The sequence below is a fragment of the Vicugna pacos genome, chromosome 20 (genome assembly GCF_048564905.1).
Source record: "Vicugna pacos chromosome 20, VicPac4, whole genome shotgun sequence".
Taxonomy (NCBI): domain Eukaryota; kingdom Metazoa; phylum Chordata; class Mammalia; order Artiodactyla; family Camelidae; genus Vicugna; species Vicugna pacos.
In genome coordinates, this window is record NC_133006.1 from 43843806 (window position 1) to 43867989 (window position 24184).

Consider the following 24184-nt stretch of genomic DNA (forward strand, 5'->3'; position numbering starts at 1 on the left):
GCCCGGCAAGCTTGTCCACACACTCCACGTGGAAGGGTTTACTTGTCAAGGAAACTGAATCCCATACAGCCAAACAAGCCCTGTGTGTAAAGAAAGGTTTACAAACGTGTGGCCTTGAGAACAAGCTGAGAGCGCAGAGTCCCTTTGAAACCCTCCTTCAGATGTGACGAGCTGATAAATCGCTTGAGAAGAGCTTGCTGTGAATACTGACTCGCGTCCATGCACTCTTGCTGAGCAGAGAGAGCCCCCAGATCAGTATAGATCATTTCTTCCCCTTATTTCTATCTGGCTACCACCTAGTAAATTCAAAATTATTCAAATCTAATACTCTGGGGCTCCACATGCAAAGTAAACACATTTCTGACAGCTCCACACTGTCTTCAGCTGCAAGGATGTTAACCCCACAGGCTGCAGCCCTGCCCCCATGTTCCTGCTGGACCAGCAGGCCGGCAGCCGCCAGAGCTGGTGGGGGCGGGGTGTGCCCTCGTGTGGCCTCGGGGAGTCCGTCTCATCTGTGCTCTCTCCACACACACTTTCATGTAACTTTTCACATTCAGGATGCTACCGAACCTACAACTCCTCCCTTTAGCAACAGCAACAAAACAGAAAGAAACATTGACAGCGACGTGCCTGGCTTTGCGAGACCTTGTAAAACGCAGCTGGAGGGGAGAGGGCTGTTGTGCCCTCAGACGGTGCCCAAGGGCGGGAGGGGCGCTCTGTGCTGGGACGCGTTTGGCAGGCTTTTTAGAACCAGCCGAACACTCTGAGATCTGATTTTAGGGGTGGGCACAGCAACCAGGAAGGAAGCAGGCTGTCGAAAGCAACAGAAGGAGGAAGTATTTAAAAAGCTACAAGATGAGTGTTTAATAACACACAGCCCATGACAGATTGTGTTCTTAAAAAAGTCTTTATTTGTCAAGTGCCTAAAACATCAGATCATCACCAATGTCAATCTGCTTTGAAAAGCGATTTACACCAGAATTCATGACAGCATCACGTACAGTTGTCCGAGGACGGTTGGGACTGGCTCTTGAGACGCCCTTGCCCGGGAGGCTGGGCAGCAAGATGAACCAGCCCAGCCTTGGGGTGAAGTCCAGAGGCCACTGCGTCCTCTCCCTCTGCACAGAGGGACGCGGGAGCCAGCCCTGCCCGCCAGGCCCCGCTCCTCTCCAAGAGTCTGAAGCAAAGTGTGAGCTTACAGTTTATTTTCTGTTCCACGCCAGTTGTCCGAGGACGGTTGGGACCGGCTCTTGAGACGCCCTTGCCCGGGAGGCTGGGCAGCAAGATGAACCAGCCCAGCCTTGGGGTGAAGTCCAGAGGCCACTGCGTCCTCTCCCTCTGCACAGAGGGACGCGGGAGCCAGCCCTGCCCGCCAGGCCCCGCTCCTCTCCAAGAGTCTGAAGCAAAGTGTGAGCTTACAGTTTATTTTCTGTTCCACGCCTCCTGTGTCTTCTCCACATTGGCTGTACCCCCTCCCCCACATGGAGGGGTGGACAGCAGGGAAGCTGACAGGGGCTGCCTCCTGTGACGGCTCATCCAGAGTCAGCAGGGGTGCGGTCGCCCACGCTGCCACCGGCCAGTCTCCAGACAGGAAGGCAAGGTGCGAAATGAGCTGCATTTAGTCGGCACCAGTCAGCTACAGACTGTCTAGGGAGACACGCCATGAGAACAGAGAGCTTAAGGGAGCTCACCACTGTCGGAAAGCATTCACCTGTGGGGAAGTGGAAAACTGGGACCAAACAGGAATGAAAGCGGGTTGAACTGCATCTGGGTTTTTCCTAAAAAAAATGACTGATGCAAATAAACAAACAAACAAAAGACCTTCACTGGTGCAGCCCACACGGGCACCAGCCGCGCCTGGAACTCTGCTCGGCCTTGAGACAAGCCCCCTCAGACCCGCACCGAGGCTCACACGCAGTGACACGAGGGAAAGCCTTGTTCACGCCTGAGCCCGAGGCCACGTTCTCCCTGTGGCCGGGCTCAGCTGTGCCCCTGTGACGCCCGCGCCGTCGTGGGCTCGTGCCCTGGCAGGCGGTGGAGCCTCTCCCGGGGGAGCAGTCTCTCCGGCTCAGACACAGCAAACACGACCGTCCTGCTGGTTCTCTGCCCCGCCTGCCAGCGACCGAGGGGCTCCCAGGGCTCTGGTCTCATGCGAGCTCCCTGCAGTGGTCAGAGGACACAGTCACTGCCCACAGCTCTACTAAATCCCAGGAACAAGGTTGCCTGGGGCTCACGCATCCCTCCCTGCCGTCTCCAAGCTCTTCAGAACAAGGGCCTAAGCCCACAGCCCCCTCCGCTGAGAACAGCCTAGGGTCAAGGAAGGAGGCCCTTCTCAAGGTCCTGAGACAACTGTCAGGACCCTTTGCTGGCCGGCTGCATGGTCAGTTCACTTACAGGCTCACACTCTGGGTCTCTCCGAACTGAAGGACACACGAATGTGCACTGACCAGAGGGGCCTGGCCCAGGCCACCAGCATTCTGCAGAAAGGTGGCCCCAGAGCAAAGCAGCTTGATACTAAAAAGGGGAGAAAAAAAGAAAAGGGTCCAAATACCGACTGAGACTGAGGGTCTGCTCGGGGAGCCGGCCGAGCCACAGCGGCACCCCCGCCCATCTCCTCCCGGGGTAATATACCCCAAACACTCGCATCTATGAGATGCGCCAGTCACTGCTGCCCACGGAACACAGTCTACTGTCAGACAGGTTCATCCTGAGTGGCTGAGGGACCCCCGCAGGGTGTCCTCGCCCCGTGGCAGGGTCCCCACTAACCCTCTGAGAAGAACGAGGTAACTCTGTACTGCTGGATTTAGGGAGCACAGAAGCCAGTGCGTCGTGAGCCCGGAGCTCTTTAATTTCCGTAAGTTTATAGAAAAGTGAAATGTGTTGGGAGAATCCAATGCTGCTTGTGCACAGTTCTAGGGGGGAGGATTTGGGCTGGAAAAAAGGAAGATTTGTTTTGTTTTTGTTCTTTTATGCTGTTTACATTTTCTGTAGTTAATCTGTATTTTATTACTAAAAACTCCTTCAAAAAAAAAGAAATGGCATTCCAAGCTTCACTGCTCACTGAATCGGATAAAGGCTGTAATCTGTCTGTTGAACGAACGAAGAAGTGCAGACGAGGAAGAGCAGTGCGCACTGGGGAGGCGCAGGGCTCTCGCTGAACCTCCACACAGTGGCGGTTGCTTCCCGGTGGCACGGAAACACCAGCGGCTGCATCACCATCGAAACGCCTGCACTTTTCCAAATGGGACAAGTAAGCGATCAGGTCTGTTCGAGCCCGTGGGGAGCTTGGTGGTTCTATAAAAAGATGTGTTTGAGAAAAGCCCGTAGTTCTAAGGCCCTGTCAGACCATCAGTGGCATGAGGAAGCATGTAATGCACAAAATAAGCAGGAACGGTGCACTGAGTCTGCAGTTACGCATCTGTGAAGCCCCCCCACCCCCCGCAGGGCTCACCCTCGGACAAGCACGGCCCCGCCCTAGTGTTGTCATGGACAACTGGTCACCAAACAAAACAAGCGGGACAAGAGGGGAAATGTCGTTCAAGTTTCAAAATACATCTTTAGTACTTGCATTATTCACCTGGTTTTTTTCCCTCTTTAAGAAAACGTTTGAGCAAGAATTTCTACAGAATGAGAGACAAAATGGCAAACAAAAAATGCCTTAACCATTCGTTACCAGGCAAATACACTACTCAGGGGCAGCCCTAATGCTCTTTGGCTCAAAAAAATAGCAATGAGTCTAGAACTGGCTTCAGGGACACCCAGGAGAGCGGGCGGGGGTCTGCGTAAGGAGGCCTGGGGCCCACCCTGGGGAGGGCCGGAGGGCAGGCGGCGGCGGCGGCGGCGGCGGCGGCGGCGGCGGCGGCGGGAGTGATGCCCTCAGGCAGAGTCTGTTTCCAGGTATCGGTCCATTTCTCTTGGGGCGGAAACTTGGGTTTTACTTCCCTGAGATACAGCGCGGCTCTCGGACCCTTCCTCGTGGTCAGCACTGGTAAAGGTTTTCTCAGGCTTCAGGCAAGAGAGAGTCCACATCAAACTGAAGACGGCACTTTGGTAAACATAAACTGATTTTTGTGCTTTTCACATTCTCGTCAGCGCGGGGTCTGCAGACGGTGCTGGGTGTGGTGCTCCCTTTCGTCTGTCAGTCACATGGGGCAGGTTCTCCACACGTTCCCCTCAAGTGTTGAACTGAAGCCCCGGGTTCCCCGAAAGAAAGGTGGGGGTCCCATCAGCTGTCCTAGGACAGGTATTTACAGCACAGTGTCTGGCCTGACGGTCCTCACTCTTGGATGGAGGAGTGGCGGATGGACCTGTGGTAATCCTCCGGGCTGCCCACGTGCTCAGGTAAGTCGTAGCCCCTCAGGAGGTGCCCGCTGTTCTGCTGAGCGAAGTAATACAGCTGCCTGGCGAGGAGAGGTTCAACCTTCAACAGAAGATTTTCAAGAGAGCGTTACTGAGCTACTCCTTCTGACTCCGTGCGGCAGCCTCCACAGCTGAGGGTGAGGTCCAGGTGCAGGTTCGTAACACACCAGAACAAGTCCCACTGGGGGCTTCTGGAGAACTAACTTTCTGTTACATGCACCAGCCTATAAACAGAACCTCCTTAACTCTGGGTTTCAATTGACAGGACAGGTAGAGATGGCATCTGTAAACCAACTGCTGCCTGAAATTCACGTTTAACTAAGACTGAAGCAAATCAGGCAAGAACAACCAAATTAAAAGTAAGTTTGAGGCAATCAGGTAATTTAGGCCAATGGATTTATATTTCCACACCTGCAGTCTGACAGGCCTGAGGGCTCAGGGACTCACAATTCATGGACAACCTGGATAATCTGCATATTTCTAAACCAAAGATTTGAAAAAAAAAGCAGCAAAATCAAACAAAAACAAACTGATATTGTGAAAAAAAGAGAAGTTAACTGATCCCAAATTCATCAAGTTTGGTTATTAGTGTAGACCACGTTCACCAAACAAATAGTCAACATTCAGCTCTTCCTGAACCTAAGTGTCTAAGAAAACCGAATGCTTTCTTTCAGCCAATCAAGTGTGCTGTTAATTGAGCCTTGGTGTTATTTGAGACAGACCGACTTAAGCATGCCTCACAGGAAGTAACTGAAATACATCCATAGTTAAAAGGAGCAGAACTCCGGAGTGTTCCCACGTCCACCTTCCATCCCCTCGATTTCGGGATCCCGGCTGGGGACAATCCTTGCCCAACCAGGGCCAGTGTGTCCAGCTCCACAGGCTCGGGGTCACCATTGCCGTCTGAGATGCTATCTCCCAGGGCCAAGATGCTTTAGTCCTTTGACAGTTGTTAACAAGGATCAGTTACTAAATCAACAATTGTATCGATCCCGGGAGAGAACTTGTGAGAAAACCCTAAAGTTTATGGGGACTATACTTTTGTTTATTGGTTGGTTGTTTTTTGATTTTACAATCAGGAAGGGGGGGGTGCATTAGAGAGCGCACGTTAGACAGTGTTTTATGTCAGATTTCAACAAGAACCGGTATCAGAACTAAAATCTGACCTGAATTTTGTTATTATTTGGTGTAATTTTTTACCTGTTACTGCTCATTATCTGGGCCCATTAATAACGCCTGAATGCAATGCAAAGTCTTCAAATTTCAAGTTCAAAAATCTTAAGTATTCAAAACTCTGTTTTCTGTGGCAAAGGAATGCTAAATGTTATTTATCTAAGTCCCGTTTCTTTCCTTTTTTGTGAAATGTTTCCTTGCCACGGGTGAATCCCATCTTAAACTGCTGGTGAACCTGGTGATGAGCTGACCCATTCGAAATGCTTGAACGGTTTAGCTTCTTCCAGATAACACATGCTCTTGGTTTCCAGCAATTAAATAATTTTTAAAATTCAGAAATAAAAGAGGATCTGGGGAACATCTGGAGGGGCCTACAAGATACACAAAAGTCAGTTTGGGAAAAGCTTCTCCCCCAAGGGAAGATGAGCACTTGAAAAGCAGTATTAAGGGGGAAGAATTCTAAAGGGCAACATTCAGCTTCCATCCTGTTAAATCCCCACAAAGGGGGATACGACAACTTCCTTGAAGAACAAAGGACACAGGAAGGATGCAGCCAGGGCTGGGGGTCACGGGCGGGCGGCAGCGCGGGGTCACGGGCGCCGGGAGGTGGGTGGGCTCGGGCTGCGCTGCTTGCTGCACCTGCTTTGCCTGGTCACTGGACACTCATGTCTCAACCGAACCTCTCTGAGCGGGACCTTGCTCTCCATGCAGGCCAAGGAAACGCTATCATTAAGGCAGCAAACACTCACGTGAGCTGTAATGAGCTTCCGTTGCCTCTGAGGGTCTGGAAACTCTTCCCCGAAGCACAGAGTCACCTGGAACCTCGGCAGAGGCCGGCCGTGGTGGGCGAACGCTTGGAGCTCTGCAGGGACCCACAAGAGAGGCGTTCAGAACCCCACAGGGATGGGATGCAGGCTGGAGCAGGGAGCCCACGCCTACTCAGGGACCAGGGCAGGAGGCAGGGAGGGCAGGACCACCGCGCGTTCATGGAGTCCCTCCCGCAGGCTCCCGCCTTCACCTCGAGCGGACGCAGCCTAAGACCAGGGCCTGCACTTTGCAGCTGGGGACCCGTGAGGAGGCAAAGGCGGCAGAGAGGAATGAAGGAGGAGGAAAAGGAAGCGAAGCCACATCGAGGCAAGAGAATAATTTATACCAAAGAGAAATTCTCTTTAAAAAAATAGAATGGTCTGATTTGACCCTGGTCTACTCATGAACCTCATCTCAAAACTGCTGAGCCCTTAATCCGTCCTCGCCACCGGGACCTCCACAGGCGCGACGCAGACACCGCCAAAGCGGAGACTCAGCCCCAGCCGTGGGCAGCTGCATCCCAAACTGACTCTGGGCTGACTTCTTGCCATGGGTTTGAGACTGGGGTGGGGGTGATGGGCTGCGAGCCTGTGGGTGTGGGTGTGTCCCGGCGGCTATACCGCCACGCGAGGGGCACCGCTGAGCCATGTGCTCCCCTGCGGGGCCCCGGCCCCCAGCCTCAGTCAGGGTGACAGTGCCCCGGCTGGCCCTGCCCTCCTGCTACAGCCAGATGTCACGTCTGCAGAGCTGCGGCTGCCTTCTTATCAGATGAGCACCCCGGGCCCCTTGGGGCTGTCCCCGGAGCCGGCAGGTCCTGAAAGGGCAGATATCAAAGATTTCCACTGTTCTCTTCAACTGAAGAAAAGTTTCTAGCTAACTCAGTGGACCATTTGACTTCCTGCTTTTCTTTTTGTCTTCCAGAATTCAAATCAAACCCAACCGGCTTAGTCAGAACATGTGAAAGGCTTCCACGCTGCGAGGTGGGCAGAGGCGCCCACACCACACAGGCTGCTCGCAGGGGCACGGTGGCACGGTTCTCTGAAGGCCGGTAACCTGCGGACACTCGTGGGAGCCCTTCGCTGGAGGGGCTGCTCTGCGCAGCTGCAGTTCTGAGCTCACAGGCCTCTTGAACCTCAGTGACACCTCAGGATATAAAAAGAGGCAGCACTGGGCTAAGGGCACAGCCCTGGGTCACAGAGGAAGAAAAAGCAAAACAGCCCTTGCTCACAGATAAACGTGAAGTGAGTGCAGCCCTCCAGGCCCCGAGGCTCAGGCGCAGCTTCTCGCCTGGCCAGAAAGGGAGGAGGCCCCCTTCCTAGGTGTGAGGGACTCGGGGAAGAAGGGCCACTGCCCGGGGGCCTGCCGTTAGAGCCCCCGCCCTGCGGTGCCTTCTGAGCCTCAGCCCCACCGCCTCGGAGAGACCCAGACCCAGGCGCCCTCCAGGCCCCCGGGAGGCAGCTCCGAGGCTCCGGGTGGGCGGGGCAGCCAGCCCCGCGCGCCTTCCCACCTCGGGTGCCAGGGCTCGGCTCTCCCTCTTGTCCGGCCCTGCAGGGGACCGGTTGTCTGGGGATGCGTTTGCTTCGGCACAAAAAGAGAATTTGGGTGACCCCAAGCAAACTCGGGCAACTTCAACCCCACATTTGAGCAAGTGCCTCCGGCAGTGAGGCTCCAGGATGCCTCATCCTGTTACTTGACGTGAGTGGAGTTGAGCAGCACCTTCAGGGAGAGCAGAGGCACGAGAAAGCCCAGGACAGAGTGTTTCTGGAGGGGCACTTGCACAGGGTCATTAGCGACAATGCGGACGCTCGGAGAACTGCTTCTGCCCCAGAAGAGGCAACACGAGTCCAGACGTAAACGGACATTGGGCAAAGCTTCCTCCGTGTGGTGGCCAGCGCTCTCCACAAAAGCCAGCCCAGGGCTCAGCTAACTACCACGAGATCAAAACTAGGGACACGACACCTACTGGTTCTGGAAAACGTGATGTGAAACCTACAGAGACAGCTCATAACTTCCCTGCTGCAAAATCAGTTCAACACACTCAGCCTTGGTCCCACCTGCTGGAAGGCCTCTCTTGAGGGTGACACACCTCACAGCCAGAGTGTTAACAACATACTTCCAACCTTACAATTTTTCTAGGAAACTTAAAGGAGCCAAAACATCGGCAGACATGCTCGCTGAGGCCACACTGCCAGCCAGATGTGAGCCTTGTTAGCTGGTGAGTACTTGGTGAACACCAGAACTTCGAGACCTCAGCCTGAACCACAGTCCTCCTGAGGTCAGCCTCCTTCTCACACGCCTCTGCTGATGGGGTGACAGGCGAGCCCCCCAGAAACCTACCCTGGGGCCTTGCCCGGCAGGCCCGGGGTTAACAGACGGAAGACCCCTGAGGCAGGTCCTCCCCCCAGGACCTCCATCCTGACGGAGATCAGCGGCCTCACCTGACAAGAACTGCTGAGTGTCGAAGAGCTTGCAGGTCTGGTCTCTCTCCAGCTTGTTGGGCCGGTCGCTGCACAGCGCCAGGGGCCCGTCCCAGTAGACCCTGCTCTGGCACAGTCTCTTGGCGTAAAGCCCGTCGGGGGCCACCCAGAGGACCACACCCCTTTCCAGGTGGCCCAGCAGCTTCTCGATGTTCTTCCGATGGCCGCTGTCCTCCGGGAAGGGGAAGACGACCTGGTCCAGGCTGCTGGCATCGTAGGTGTGCCCATGGGAGATCCGGCAGCCCTCAGGGCTGGACGTGGTCAGCTCCTTCACCAGGACCTCCCGGTAGTAGAGGCAGATGTGGAGCCGGCAGTCTGCAAACAAAGTTTCCAGGGTCAGCGCTGAGGAGCCGCGCCGCGCCGGACCCCCGCCCCGGAGGCCAAGCCGCTGACCAGGGCGAGGGGCATCTGGTGGGACGTTGCTGAGGGGCCAAGAGGACCCTGCAAGACTCACGTCCCTCCTGGGGACTCGGAGGGAGGTGGAGACGTCTGCCAGGAGTCTCCTCACTGCCCTCTAACTGGGCACTTTCCAAACACACATGACACGGATTTACTTTTTGCTGGCGGGGGCACCACACTGGTGACGAGGACACTCGTCTCCAATACACTAAGTCCTGTGCTGCTGAGCAAAAAATGCATTTTAAGCCAGACAAGCAGTTCTGATTTTGGAAGAAGTAAACCCTAAGTTCAACTTTCAGCAAAAAAAGTACAATGGTGTTTGAGAAAAAAAGCAAATATTTCCACACACCTGAAGCCGCCCTGAAGTGTCAGGATGGTGCTCCCCACACGCACACGCACACGCAGAAGCCCTGGGACGGTGGTGCTCTCTGGGCGGTGGGACTGTGACACTATCGTTTTTCATTGTTGCTTTTCTGATTTTTAAATTATTTTTCCACTGTTAATGTACCACTTGCTTAACGAAATTACCTTGTGAGGGCCATGTTCCCAGGGCTGACACTTTGTGTTTGAGTTTGGCTCTAGAACTTCACTTCCTCAAACGTCAAACAAGATGAACTAATTTTTAAAATTTCGTTGATTTCAGAACCTTCTTTAAAATACAACCCACAGGCTGAAGGGACCAAGCCAGGCTGGAGAGGTGCCCTGATCTGAAAGGCCGAGGAGCTTCAGCCCGTCCTAAGTGACCGTGCAGGCTCACCACGAGGGACGGCGGTCCTCTGCTGAGCTGGCGAGGCTGGGACTTAGCTGAACTGTGTGCCCAGGGAAACCCACAAAAGCCTCTTGTTCCTCAGTGGCAGGTTTTGACACTCAGACAACCCACATCACTGTCTCGAGCCTCCCCTTCGACTTCTGCTGCTCTGAGCCCCAGGAGTGGGTGTCGGCCACTAGAGGTTTCATTTCATTGAACGTCATCAGAAATCACGAGGTCACAGGGATATAAATAGCTATCTATTTCCTACTCTTCAGGGACCCACACAAGCCTGAGGTGTTCAAGAAAAGGGTTTGAAAGTTTCTAAAAACACACACAGGCCTTTCTGTTCAGAAGCCCCTCCTCCCTGAAACGTCCAGGGCCGGCGAGACTCCTGCAGAGCCGCGGCACCAGGAAGGTCCGTGCGTGGAGGCCCAGGCCCCTGGGGGCGAGGACAGCCCGGCTCTCACCTCCCGGAACCTCGAGAACTCGGCTTACACTTTCTGTGGCTCATCTTCAAAGAGGCCGGGGGCAAGGCGGGGGGCTTAGCTATTCAGTTTTAATATTAACACAAATCCCACCTAAAAAAATCAGAACATTATCTAAAAACAAACACACATACACCACGCAAGTGCAGTGAGCCTTGGGGTGCCTTCCTTAAAACAGGCATGGTCTCCAAGCTGCAGGGAGTCTTTTAGAAATGAAACTTTAAAAACCAGATCGAATCCATGTTTGTCTGCAGGACACATCAAGTTCAGGGGGAGGCCACCACGCTTGTCTCCTCGGGCAGCGCACACAGTGAGAAGGACCCAGGGCTAGTGTCCGCGGGAAGCTGACGAAGGCCCCTGGTTGCTCTTTCTAGGAGCCCCGCGCTCTGCTCTGAGGAGCCTACCGTGCCGCGAGGGTGCCGGCTGCAGAGGGCCTGGAGGAATGCACCGGGGGTCTGCACACTCCTGCAAGGTCAGCCTCCAGCGGGGCCAGGTGGGACCAGCGGTGGAGGCAGATTAGAGGAATGACCAGGATCGGAGCCCTCCTCCCCCTGCTAACCTTCCAACCTCGCTCACGGTCGGGGGTCAGGGGCGTCACTGCTCCGGGCCCAGCTGTGCTCACTGACCCCTCAAATCCACCCAGACGCGAGGGGAGCCTGCAGACGCCGCCTCGGGGCCCCCCACTCACCTGAGAGCGCCAAGGCTTCAGCAGACCTTATGCTTGGCTCTATGGGGATCCCGGGGGCCTGGGACTCAGGCGGGGCACAAGCATAGAAGGTTCCTGTCACCTGGCAACCTGTATTTGCAAAGAAGAATCAGATGGCAGCCAGACAGTCCATCCAGCCCCGCAGGGTGTGTCCAGTCAGCCCCTGGGGTGCACCAGCCTGGGCGGAAGGGCTCGGGCCCTCCAGAGCCACAAGACAAGCTGGCATCCAGCCGGGAGACCAGGGTTGAAGGAGGAATGCACTTTCTCACTGAAGGAGACTTGGCGTCTCCCTGTTTTCTTCCTCCCTCCGTCCCTCATTTCCCTTTGGTTGGCTAACACCTCCTCACCTCACAGAAGGCCTGTGGGCCTGTGTGTGAGTTTGCTGAGAGAAAAGACCTACCCTCCTGGCAACTCTCAATCTATGCCCTCGGACCCACATTCCTCCACGACTGACGTGCAGGGAAACTGGGGCTCAGACAGACGGCGGGGTTCGCCCCCGTTCACACAGCAGGTGCACAGCAGAGCTGTGAGCCCAGCTTAAAGAGCCTGATTAAAAAGAAGCCCCTACAAACTGCTCAGCCCACGTTTACTTAGCTTGCTGCTCCTGGGTTTGGGGGAAAACTGGACCTTGTCTCTTGCCAGCAACGTTAATAGAGAAAGAACATGCAGTAGAACCCGATTTTGCTGGAGCTTCACTTAATGTCGCCTGTGCTTCAAGGTATGTCTGCCTCACACACCCTGTCCCAGCTCCAGGTGGTGCCTCTTCACGCAGGTCACTAGTCTAGAGGTGCTGGCGCACTGGACATAGGTCTAGACTCTGGAAACCAGTCCAACGTCAGTTAACTCCTTCACTACATGGAAAGCCGACTTTGCTGCGAATCACTCTGGAAAAGCTATTAAAACCAAAATCTGAGCTTTTTAATAAACATGTCATGCAATACTAATCTGAAATAACCGTATATGTAGCCAATACCACAAGCCAAGAGTGACCGGGACGTGACCAGAGAAAGCAGCAAATACTCCTAGAACATACAAAAGGATCTGTATGTTGACCAGTCTTAGAATTTCCACTCGGATAACTAACTCGGAAGTCCTAAAAGCTTGTGCTTTGATGTACTGAATCATACCATGTGAAATCTTCTCTGCACTTAGCAAGTCAGTGCTTCTGCGGCAAGATCTCATCTCGGTGTCTGGGGAAGGCTCTGGGCAAGCACTTCCAATCCAGACCAAACCGGCCCCAGCCAGGGGCTCGGGGGGCCTTTTACGTCCTCCTGACAGTGCTCATTCACTCCCTTCTTATTGTCGCCCTAGCCCAGCAACAACTCGGTGGGCACGACTGCCGTGTAGGAGAAACACGCTGGGGCAGCGACCTCCCAGTGTCCCTGTGGAGGGAGGGCACGGGCACAGCTGCCATGTGCTGGTTTCACAGACACGTGGACAGGAACAGCCAGCATTAAGGGACAATTCCGTCTTCTCTGGGGAGACTGCCAAAATCTACTACTTTTTCCCCAAGGTTGAAAACGAAGTTTAAGATTATTCAGGGAGGAAGAAACATGCTACCTTACTAAGCAGATAATTTAAGAAATACTGCCAACCAGTTTGAAATCTGACATCTTCTGTGTTACGTGGCTGGACTTTGGGGTTAGGAGGCCTGACACTGAATCCCAGCCCTCCACTCTCACTGGGTAACTTTGGGCACGTTGCTTACATGGTGTGAGCTTGCACCTATAGAAACAGGGGCCTGGAAGGACCCCTGCAATGTTTAAAGAAGATTCCAGGAGGCAGCGCTGAGCCTAAGTCCTGGCACACACAGGCCAGGCGTCAGTGACCTTCAGTATCCCTCCTCTGGGGTCCCCTCCTCTCCTTCACTGCAGGGGGTGCCTTTCCCAGCAGCTCTGAGGAGGGACTGCCCAGAGGACAGGCCAGGAGGGGCAGGCCTTCTGGCCACAGGAGCTGTCCCAGTGCCCTCCTTACCATTTTCACAGGATGGGCCTTGCCAGTGGTGGCTGCGGGGTCCAAAGGCCACAGGACACTGGTACGGGATCTCTGGGTGCGGCTGATCAGGGACGAACTCCCTCCAGCCTCGGTCGTGGGGCGGGATCATGTAGTTGTGAACCTGCTGGAGGGACCAGAGTGGAGCTTGAGGGGAGCCACCAGCTCAGGGGGCGGCCTCGAGGAGTCCTGCAAACTCCTCGGGAACCTCTTGTGTGGCCGGCGGCCAAATTGTCTTATCATCCGAGAAGGCTTGGTGGAAACTCGCCACGAAGAACGAAAAGCACAGTGGAGACAGTGTTGTAAAGCTCATCACATGGTTAAACCTGCACCAGACGCACTGCCGGGAAATGCGTCTTCTCCCACCCAGCAGAGCGGATCAAACAGAGCTGTAATTCACAGCAGTTGAGTCTGCAGGGATCATCTGCCCTGTGGTTTCACATGATAAAGCCCTGGTTCCAGAAGCTTTGACTTCCACAAAAGGCCTGTTTCCCAGATTTCAGCATCCGTAGTAGCATCTGGCCAACAGGCAGACACTCCCGCCCTCCTCCGCCTGAAACCTGCTCCCACGGCAACACCAGGTGGGAAGCCAGGCAGTCACCCAGTGGCCCAGGGTTTGCCTTGGCTGTTTGACTAAGAGCAAAAATGAAGTTCTGCTGTTTTGTCTTGGGTCTCTTCCGCTGTGTGTGCCTCACACAGACCCAGCCTCCCCTTCCTGAAGCCCTGCCCTCCCATACCTGAGCCGGGAGTGGGGTGTAAGGTGCTGTCACGCTGTAGGGGTGGCTCATGGGCAGCTGTGGGTCCTCCAGGGCCAGCTGCTTTGCTCCTGAGTGTTTAGGCAGAAGGGAAGTGCACAGAGTGAAAAAGGGAACTGACATGACTAAACGTCAAATCTTAGAAAAATACCTGAGGGTTTAATTCCTAGAATGCATAACATTGTTGACAAATAAGGCATTTTTTTGCAATTCCCTTGGGCATTATTTGTCCAGGCCATTAAACTGGTTCCCGCGAGGTCCAACGCGTGTAGGGCAAGGAGGGAAGTGGGTGAAGCCATGGGCCATGAGCCTTGTGACGTGACGGGCCCAGCAAATACGCTGCTGGTGAGGTCACCTTGTGGTTTAAATGGCAGACTCCTGGGCTCTGTTTTGACACACTGGTCAGAATCTTGGAAAGTGGGAATCTGAATATTAATAAGCACCCAAGTTGACCATGGCACACTTTGAAGTTGACACTTTTATTAAGATGAATGGCAACAACATCTGGACTGTGTGCGCCTCCCTTCTACAAAACAGTTAATCATGAGAGAACTGATAGAGAAGTAACGGTTCGAACAGCCTTTTCATTTTTGGTTTGGAAATTTGGCCCACATCTTAGCAGAACTGGAAAACATACATGCACGCACACACAGGTAGAGACTTGGAGTCTGAGAAATTAGCCTGCGCTGGAGAATTTCCATGTGTGACCCAAATAGCTTGCTGGGCTTGAATGGGAGGCTGAGGCTGGCAGACAGGCTACAAAAAAACCAAGACCAGAAAAAGAGGCCCCGAGATTGAAATTAAGGCGTTAAAGTGGCGGCAGCCCCAGTCCAGGAAGCCCTACCTTTCTTGGCGCCCTCGGGGACGATCCTGTACACTTTGTAGGGGTCCGAGATGTCCAGCTGGCTCCGCTCCACCAGCTCCTCGAAGTCGTTGCTCTTGTTCAGAGCACATCGCAAACGTGTCTTCCAGGTAGGAGGGTCTGGCTTGTCGATGCCTTCTCGAAACTTTCCTTTGAATAGTGCCCAAGCCTGGGTGGAAGGAAGAGGGGGGAGGGTAAAATGTAGATCTTTCAGAAAAGAATCTGTGAACTGTATTTCTAAAGGAAAGAACAGTGTTAGGGCTTCAGATTCACAGGGTTGCCAGAACTGTGGAACAGAAAGATGCCAGGTTTTTGTGAAAGGTGCGTGAGGCTGCAGGACCCCTGGAAAGGGCCCCGCCCACCCAGCGTCTGAAGCGGGATAGGTTGGAAGTAGGGGCAGAGCTGTGGGGCGAGGGGCCGCCCACAGAGCACCTCTGGCCATCATTCGATCTGAGATGCTCTGAGGCAAGTTCCCTGAGGAAGTCCCCTCTGCTCTGCCCACAGGTGGTAGGGCTGAGTCTGAAAGCACAGGTCACTGGGTAAACTGCCCAAGGGGGAAGCGGTCATGACAGGGACACACACGGGGGGCGAGGGCAAACCGGTAGAGAGAGGCCCAAACAGAGGCCCTGAGAGGGAGAGAGAAGAAGAGGGTAGGCGCGAGAGCCTGCGAAAACTTCCCGGAGAGAAACTTGGAGAGACCGAGTCGGACCGAGATGACAGAGGGAGAAACACTGAAAGGGAAGGGCCCGAGAGAGCCGGGGGAGAGAGTGCAAGTCAGAGAGGGAGACGCGCCGAAGGGAAAGCGCCCGGAGCGGAGCCGGAGCGAGCACAACGGAGACGCAGGCCCCGGCGCCCGCGGCGCTGCCGGCAGGGGACGAGCGCCACGCGCGCGGGTCAGCCGCGGCGAGGAGGGCTCCGGCGCTCACCGGGGGGCTCCGGCGGAAGCAGAGGCGCCGTCTTTGGACGGCCCCACCGCCGGGAGAGCCCCCCGCGTCCGACCCCCCGGGTTCCGCGCGCGCCCCACGCGCCTCCCTCAGAGAGACTGAAGCCCCCCCCCTTCCCACAGGGCCTCGCCCGCGTGCCCCTCCCCGCTGGGGGCCGCAGCCGGGCGCCGGCCGGGTCGGCGCACCTTGAAGAGCGCGGCGTCCTCCTCGCGGTTGTAGTCCTGCTTGCCCGCGTGCTTCCAGGGGATGCGGAAGATGCTCTTCTCCTCGTTCTCCCACACCAGCCCCGGGTACTTGCCGCTGTCGATCTGGTCGATCAGCCACTGGCGCAGCTTCCCGTTGCCGCAGCTCACGGCGCTCATGCCGAAGTCCCCGCCGCGGCCGCTGCCCTCCAGGTTCATGCCCCGTGCGCAGACACCGTCCTCCCGCACGCCCGGGATCCGCCTCCCGCGCTCGCTCTGGGCTGCAGGGGAGAGGAGGGCCGCCCTCCGGCAATGACCACGAGGCCCCGGAGGCTCTGAGGTGGCGGGGCGAGCGCTACCGAGTCGGCGTTGCCGACGGCCCCCAGAGAAGGCACCTTCTCAGCGGGCCCGGGCTCCTGCCCTGGGCGCCACAGTCCCGCCGCCTCCCCAGTCCACCCTCCTACCCAGCTTTCTGGACTCTCCATTCCTGTGACGCGCCCGCAGCACAAGCGCTGCCCAGACACGCAGCTCTAGCCTTCGCGCGCCCTCGCCGGTCCAGCCGCCACGACGCGTGGCACTCCGTTTCTGCACTCACTCGTAGTTTCCGCCCCTCCGCCCATTCTCAAGCCGTGGCCAGTCAGGTCCCCTCTTGCTGTCAGTTTCCACTCTTGCCCACTCCTGAGTTCCCGCTCCCTTGGTGGCCCCGCGTGCCAAGGATCTCGCATCTCAGGTGCGCCGCACCCAACAACTGCTCCACTCTTTGCCCCAAGAATGCCCTTGAGCCCCAGGCAGCGAGCAAAGATTAAGTGGGTCCCAGGAGCCACAGGCTGCGGAGACTCAGCCTCTTAGCGGGAGACCCCCGCGCGCAGAGCGTCAGCGGGACATGGAGACCGGCAAGGGAGAGTGGAGGCGGGGAGGGCGGGGGGTGGGTGGGTGGGGAAGGTGAGGGGGTCAAGGAGAGCAGGGCCCGGGTGGCCTAAATCTGGGGCTCCTCCTCTTCCATCACCAACCGGGAAGCCACGAGCCGGAGGCCCCGGTGAGTCTGAGCTCCTCAAGAACGAGAGGCAGAAGAAGCCTCGGGAGTAAGGGCTGTCCCCCGCGGGAAAGCCTGGCAGCTCCACCTCGGCCAGTCCTGGGCCCCCGTTACCCCACGCGGTCCGGCGCGTGGCCTCCTCGGGCCCGGGCTGGGTCGGCCCAAGGACGGCGGGGCCAAGCGGGAGTCCCCGGGGTGGGCGTCGGGGCTCCCTCGAGGGTCGTGCTCCCTCCCGGCTCCGAAGCTGGGGTGCCCTGCGCTGCCCTCGAGATGGACCCCAGGACCTCTGGTCTCTCGCCGGGCTCGCTGTGATGCCCTGCTCGCAGCGATGCTCCTGCCCGACCCAGGTCTTACCTCGCCCCGGACTCGGAGTTGAGGGCCGCACTGAGCCCCACGTTCAAGCAGTGAAACTAACCCGCGAGGTGGGAAAGAGGAACTTTATAAGCTTAAAAGCCCCGCTCGGGGCGGGGCCTGGGGCGGGGCGAGCCTGCTGCGCCCGCGGGCGGGGGTGGGGGCCACGGGCCGGGGCGGGGCCGGGCCGGGGCGGGGCTGGGGGCTGCCGGCCCCGAGCCCAGCGCGTGGCGAAGGGTGGGGGGGCCGCGGGCGGCGAGCTGGGCCCGCAGCAGAGCCTGGGGCGGGCTGGGGACGCACCACGCGTTGGGCGCACCGGTCCGGGAACTTCACTCGGGCGGTTTCCTGCGAAGGGCAAGGCGCGAATAGGGACCTCGCCTCCGCGCTGGGGCTGCAGGAGGCCCGCGGGTTAACTAGGAACAGCGAAAAGACGGCAGCGCTGCCGAGGCGGGAAGTGGGGGGCGTGAAGGAGCCGGAATTTGGTGCGACGGGGGCTTGGCCTGCAGAGCGCTGTGACCAAAGACGGAGGGCTGCCCACCTCGAAGAACTGTGAGTGGGTGGGGGGCACCCTGGCACCGCCGCTGTCACCGAGGCCCCGCCCCTCCACGGTATTTACAGAACATCGTACTTGTTGAAAAGAAGAAAGGAAACGGCCCGGATCCCTTGAGCTACAAACTGCCGCGCACACGCCGTCTGCACGTTCGAGAAGCTCACAGACCTCTGCGTCTCGGGCAGGTGGATGGAGGTGACTCAGACGGCGCACGGTGCCCAGTGCCCAGAGTTCTAGCTACGCCGCGGGGAAGAGCGGGGAGAGTCTCCAAGTACCTAGTGGCTCCTGGGCTGCAGCTCCCCTCACAGGGACCTAGTTTTAACCTCAGCCGATAGGAGACAACTTACCAGCGGGGCATGAACGTCCGGAGTAGGACTCACATTTAAGTGGAGCAATTTTCCCTGATTCTCCAAAATCTCCTTAGTATCAAAATTAACTCCCCGAGCACCTGCCCACTCGACTCCCCCCAGAGCATCTCGGATGCTTTGGCACGTTTGTGTTGTAGGTAGCGATTTCAGCTAAACCGTCAGATCACTGGTTTCTGTATGATTTTAGACCACCACCACCCCAGGTCAACTTGCAACTTTTGAAAAACTTTTGATTTCACTTATTTCTCAGTTTTTCTTTTAATCTTGTGTATTGGCCCACTGTCTCCTACCCAAAGAACCAACTAAGTTAAGGCTGGAACAAAACAGGCAAGAGGCACAGAGTGACATGCTTTTCCTCAAACCAGAGACTTTCTCAGAAATTAACAGGATGCCACACTTTTATTCAGTCAAGTTAAGTTTTCCATTATCAGAGTCTCTGTAATAAACAACAGGGTTTTTTCAAAGAAATTTCTGGCCGCAGCCTGTTTTTCTTCCTTTCTTCTTTCATTGATCCGTTCATTCAACAAATATTTTCTGAGCACCTGCTACCTGTCAGGAGCCGTTGGAAGCACTCGGGACACTTCAGCGAGCAAGGTGAAGACTGCTGCCTCCACGTGGCTTTGCATTTTAATCAGTGACTTGCTTTTCCCCAAAGTGCTCACAACCAACAGACGAGAGGTCGTTAAGAACAAAAACGACAGACTAGAGCTTTTCGCACTTTCGCACACGTGTCCTCGGCCCGGGCTTAGTCGTTCGAACACTCCCCTCGCTCGCCACTTGCAGACGCTGAAAACCACGCTGACCCTGCCTTAAGCTGTGATCGCTAACCTTCAACGCCATCTTCTGGCTTACTCCTTTGCCATATTGATCTCCTGGAAGTGATACAGATTTTTCACGATGAGGTGGATACAAAGAATTATGTGTCTTGATCACTAAACCTCCCGATGCCCTGTTCTCCGGGGAGCGAGGGGGTGGCAGGAAGGCGCTGCCTGGTGCTCACCAAAGACTTTTACATCTTAGTCATAGTTGAAACAGAAAGGACAGAAGCTTCTATGGTTGACCCTCCCCCACACACTTGAGAAAATCAAAGTGCTCCCCAGGAGAAGCCTGGACATCATCTTCACCTGTCACAGCTCACCAGCAAGTGAAAGCAAATAGGAAATCAGTCCACTGAATGCTGTGGACACAAAAGCTGGTCGTCGCACTCTGCGAGGAGGCTATCTGCCCACGTTCGAGTGCTGTTCAGTGGAGCCCCATCTGAAGGGAGCTGTCCAATTTGCATTTCACATTTATTGTAAGGAAACTGTAAGAAAAGTTGAATTTACCTAAATTCAGTATTTTAAAAATCAATCTTTTAAAATTGTACATTCACGTGCTAGAAAAATGTTTCAGAAAAACTCATGCTAGACACACACCAAAAAATACTGAGACCTTGTTTTGGCTAAAACTACTTTCTCACAAATTCATCCTTTAAAAAGGGGTGAGATTATACTGTATTAAAAACAGTGCAACTATATCATTGAAAAAGCTTAAGGGGCAGTAATTTTTAGTTACTTGTAAAAAAGCAGGACAATACTAAGAATGTTTTATTGTTGTGATGTAATTTATATAAGATAAATGTCTCCTCTAATGCTTTTTGGCTGAACACACATGCAGTATTAATTATTACCTTTGCCCATGGCATCCTGTGTGGCAGGATTATGCTATTGTTGGATTATTTATTGTTATGTAAGTAGTGATGTATACTGTGCAACTGTACAGCAGTACACAGTGTGCTGTCCGAGAGTAACACGCTGCAGTGCCCCACACAGCACCCGACCGCGCTTCAGCGATGGAGGGCTCGTGTGTCACAGTGCGAGTGTGCTGCAGCACTGCGTGACGCGCAGTAGGGTATTACAGTGCTAACCGTTGTGCAACACTGTAGGACATCATTATCGTCTGCGGTTATTGACAGTTAAGTGCTCAGGCGTGGGGTCAGCGAGACTGGCTCCGATCTGTGAGGACTGTCGACTGAAGCCTCACCGTCCTGTCTCCGACAGAGGCAGTGCCTTCGCTGCCTCCAGCCCCGGGGCCAACGGGAGGGCGCTGAGCACACGTCTGGGGCGTCCCGTGCTCGGTTGTTGCTTATGCTGTGCTCGACATTTCGGGATGTTTCATGGACTTTGTCTCATTTGACCCCCCACCCCTAGGACAGGGCAGGCAGTGCTCAGGCCCCACCCTGGGCCGCCGTGGGCCATGGCCTGGGCCCCGTTCTGACCAGCCAGCGGTCCTTCACCCTGGTCTGCAGGCGTCTGGCTGCCTGCGGCGACAGTATCTCAGAATCAGCCTCCGAGTGCAGGCCTGCCAGCCTGGAGGGGACACTTCTACACTGGCCCGGCTCTGTCCGGGGTTGGGGGGTGACAGGCAGGCCTTCCGACCTTCTCGGCTGTGCCACCAGGCAGCCCCTGGACCTTCTTCCAGCCCTAGCTAGCTGTTTTCTTCCTTCCGCTCTTGGAACCAGTGGCCTTTTTGGTTATGCTGAGTTCAGAGTAAGAGAAGCTGCATTTTTTAAAGCCACTGACCTAACCACTGGCCCCCACTTCTTCCTCCAAAGCCGTATTCACACTGAGGAAACAAGGGAGCTGTCCTGACTCCCAGCCACTGCCCTCGAGTGTTTAATCCTCTGGGAAAACCTAACCTATAAGCCACTTGTGCAGGAGAGGAGTTGGGATAGAATGCTGTCTGGGAAAGAAATTAGTGTTAAATGCTGTCCCAGCACACCCGGATTAAAGGGTGGTGGACAAATCCCTGGCAATGCCAACGCGGCACTCAGATCTGGATCTTTTTGTACAGAGCTGTGTTCACTTTCCTAATTTAGTTCGCAGAGTGCCCTGAGCTTCAGTGAAGGAGCTTTGCAGAGGAGCCTGGAGGGCTCCCAGAGCTCAGCCACGGCAGCAGGAGTGACCTCCCCACTCTGGGCAGGTTGGAAGCTGGGTTGTGATTTCAGTCAGTTATGCAGTAGAAAGTCAGGGAGTCAAAGACACTGTGTGAACAGCTGTCCCTTGTCTCCTCCTCTGGCCAGTGTTCTGAGAAGTGTCCTGTGACGCATCCTTTCTCTGACTCTACGTAAGCTTTAACAAGGGACCTCTTGATTCTGCGAACTCCCTTCTCCAAGTCAACAGAAGTGCGAGGTGTTTGCAATGACTTTGGGCAATTTTCTGAAAATTGAAGAAAGAGGTGAAAAGCCAGTTCCACTCATTTGCGGCAGTCCCTGAGGCTGGGCTTTCCTCAAGTTTGTTTGTCCACCCTCCTCCAGGCTGGACGTGGTGGGACATGCTGTCACCTGTCACACAGGAAGTGCCACTTCTGAGACTCGAGGGCCCTGTGGGTGGCAGGGTGTGTCTTCGGGAAAGGCTGCAGATCTCAGGGGCTTGGAGCCACGCAGGGCTGCCTCTTATTCACAGGAGCCATTCACTGCTGACCGTCACCACTCTGAGAATTCAGGCCAACAAAGCTGCATGTATCCAGAACAGTCCTGGTCACATGACATGGAGAAGGGGTGCAGGGAGGGCCACGCGGTGTTCCCTGAGCTTTCTCTCCAGTGACTCATGCTCCCCCATCACAAGGTGAGAGCTCTGCTGGAGAACAGACTGCCTGGTGAGCCTGGGGAGGCCGGAGAGGGAAGAAAGGCCAGGGGCCCCGGGAGGCCCCAGGGAGAGCAGGGGGCTCTGGGACAAGGACGCGTGAAGGGGGGGTTAGAGGGGACGGCGTGCAGGAGGGTGGATGTGGTACAGCGAGCTTGGAGCTAAAATTACTGGAGTTTCCAGGCTCAGAGATGGGGGAGGGTGTGACCAAGACCCAAACAAAGAAGTGTGGGGGAGGAGCAGACTTGTGTGGGACAAGACAGGGTGCTGGGGGCACGCCTCCCACCTGGCCTCCACGAGTGACCCCACTCCTAATCACCACCGGGCTCCCTGAGGCTGCATCCTGCTGAGGACACCTGTGGTGTGAGGTCCCACTCCTCCTGCCACCTCTTCCAGGCTGAGCACCCCGTCCCCTTCCGTGTGGCCTTCTCTCTCTCCTCCTGGGCACCATCTTCTCTGCATGTGCCCAGCACCTCCCGGGCCTTGTGGGGTGTTCAGTCCTGCCTCTCTGGCCTGAAGGTACTTCAGCACCCTCAGAGCCATGTCCACGACCGCCTGCCTGCCTGGGTCCTGCTGGTCTCGGTGGGCGAGACTGAGGTTCCCGCTCACCCCCAGCCGGGCTGGCTAGCAACATGACACCCATGACCAGCCAGGAGGAGCAGCAGGGCAGAGTCTGGGGGGCACATGTTGTCTGGCAGAAGAGGAGCCCCTGCCTCGTCTTCAAGTACGAGGAGCACCAGCCTTCGAAGGAGATGAGGGCCGCTCCTGCCGACTGAGCTTCAGGGCCGCCGACTCCGCAGCACGTCCACTGCGTGGCTGGGCCTTTGTCCTCACCTACTCGTCCCTCTTCACTGAGATGCAGTAGGCCCCCTCCCCTCAGCCTGTGGAGGGCAGGGCACGTCTCCCGAAGGGCAGTGGAGCAGAAAAACCCCTGTTCCAAGCAGGGCAAGGGGGCCTGAGGGCCAGGCAAGCAGCCAGACCGAGCCGGTGCGGGAACTGGGGGGAGGTGGGCACGGTGGTGCCTGGAGCGGGTGGAGGAGCCGCTGGCTGGGAAGCACCTGTCCCCCTGCCGCTTGGGGAGATTCTCCGCAGGCATCTTAGGCTGGAAATCATTGGTGCCTTATCTATGAGACAGCCTCTGACACAACAGATTAAGTGCTTTATACGCGTTAACTAATTTTAGCAAGAGTCCAAAGCTTTACCTTGGATTTTAGGCAACTCAAAAAAATCCTCTTTCAACTCCTCTCCACATACGTTTAGCTCACAAAAATCGGAGCACATTTTCTATATAATGTTCTAAACTTTCATTTCTGAATGCAGATGACTGATTCGGTTTCAGAAGTGTGGGAGGGCTACCCGGCCAAGCCAGGAGGCAGTTTGATTGAGGGGCTCAAATACATGTTCTCCACCTCTCTTGCCCGGCACCCCACGCTGCGGAAGCGGGCACCCCTGGAAGCGTGCTGTGGGACGGCTGCTTTGACTCGGAACTGGAGCAAGGGCTGGCCCGCGGAGAGGGGCCTCCCCACCAAGGCAGCTGCTGCCCGCAAACCACACTGTCCGAGCCCTAAAACTTTCTTGGGACACAGAGGCCGGTTCCGTCCTGCCCCACCTGGGCTCGTGGCCGGAGACAGACCTGCCCCCAGACATGTTCTGCCCTTTCCGAGCTCAGGGGTGCGTCCACCGGCAGCCTCGTTCCAGCACTTCAGACAGGCTCAGGGGTGCGTTTGAAAATGGTTTCTCTGGTCAGCGTGGCAGTGAGGCCAGAGTTCTGACTCCGTCTTGGAGATGAACACCAGTGATCGAGGGGTTGTCAGAGGCACTGATGTCCTCAGAACCAGCTGGTCAGTGAGGCTAGCCCTTGGCCACACACTTTGCTGATGTCCGCAGCCCCCTGGCTTCTGACCTTTCACCCAGCCTTTCTGCCAGGCCCCTAGGACCGTCGCTTGCTCCCCTCCGCATGCTCCCTCTGTCCCTCGGCCCCAGGGAAGCACAGTCACACATGTTCACATGGTGCCTGAGCTGCTGAGCTGCCGAGCTGCCCACCTGCCCCCGGCTGCCTCCCCTACAGAGGAGCCGAGGCGCCTCCTGCCCCTACATGTGCTGGTCCACATGCTGCAAGGTGAGAAGGGAGGGGTGGCTGGAGGTGCCCACTCACAGTCAGGCCCAGATGCCCGGTAAAATGTGTGTTTTGGACCCCCTGGCCGTTTCCTCTTCAACTTTCAAAGTTCTGGAAGGTGCGTGGGGGCAGGGTAGTCAGACAAGCAAGGCACTCTGGCCCCGGGGAGCAGACAGGGACAGTCTGCACACTGACACATGCTGGACTTTCTCAAAAGGCATCAGTTTTGTTTTGTCAGTTGTTCTTAAGGC

The 24184-nt window shown here is 56.0% G+C and overlaps 1 protein-coding gene across 2 annotated transcripts; it reads right to left on the reverse strand.

The window, feature by feature from the left end:
- Positions 1-901: 901 nt before the first annotated feature.
- Positions 902-17337, reverse strand: IRF4 (interferon regulatory factor 4). Of its 2 annotated transcripts, none has more exons than XM_072945797.1 (9): positions 17280-17337; positions 15896-16173; positions 14749-14935; positions 13887-13975; positions 13132-13276; positions 11140-11247; positions 8778-9131; positions 6282-6394; positions 902-4420 (listed from the first exon to the last, which is right to left on the reverse strand). In XM_072945797.1, exons 2-9 carry the CDS (start codon positions 16109-16111, stop codon positions 4277-4279), a joined length of 1356 nt encoding a protein of 451 aa, XP_072801898.1. In that variant the 5' UTR covers positions 16112-16173; positions 17280-17337; the 3' UTR covers positions 902-4276. The 2 variants fall into 2 exon arrangements, with proteins under 2 accessions (XP_072801898.1, XP_072801899.1); XM_072945798.1 differs by having other exon boundaries at positions 13132-13273; positions 17280-17333.
- Between the last annotated feature and the right edge of the window lie 6847 nt (positions 17338-24184).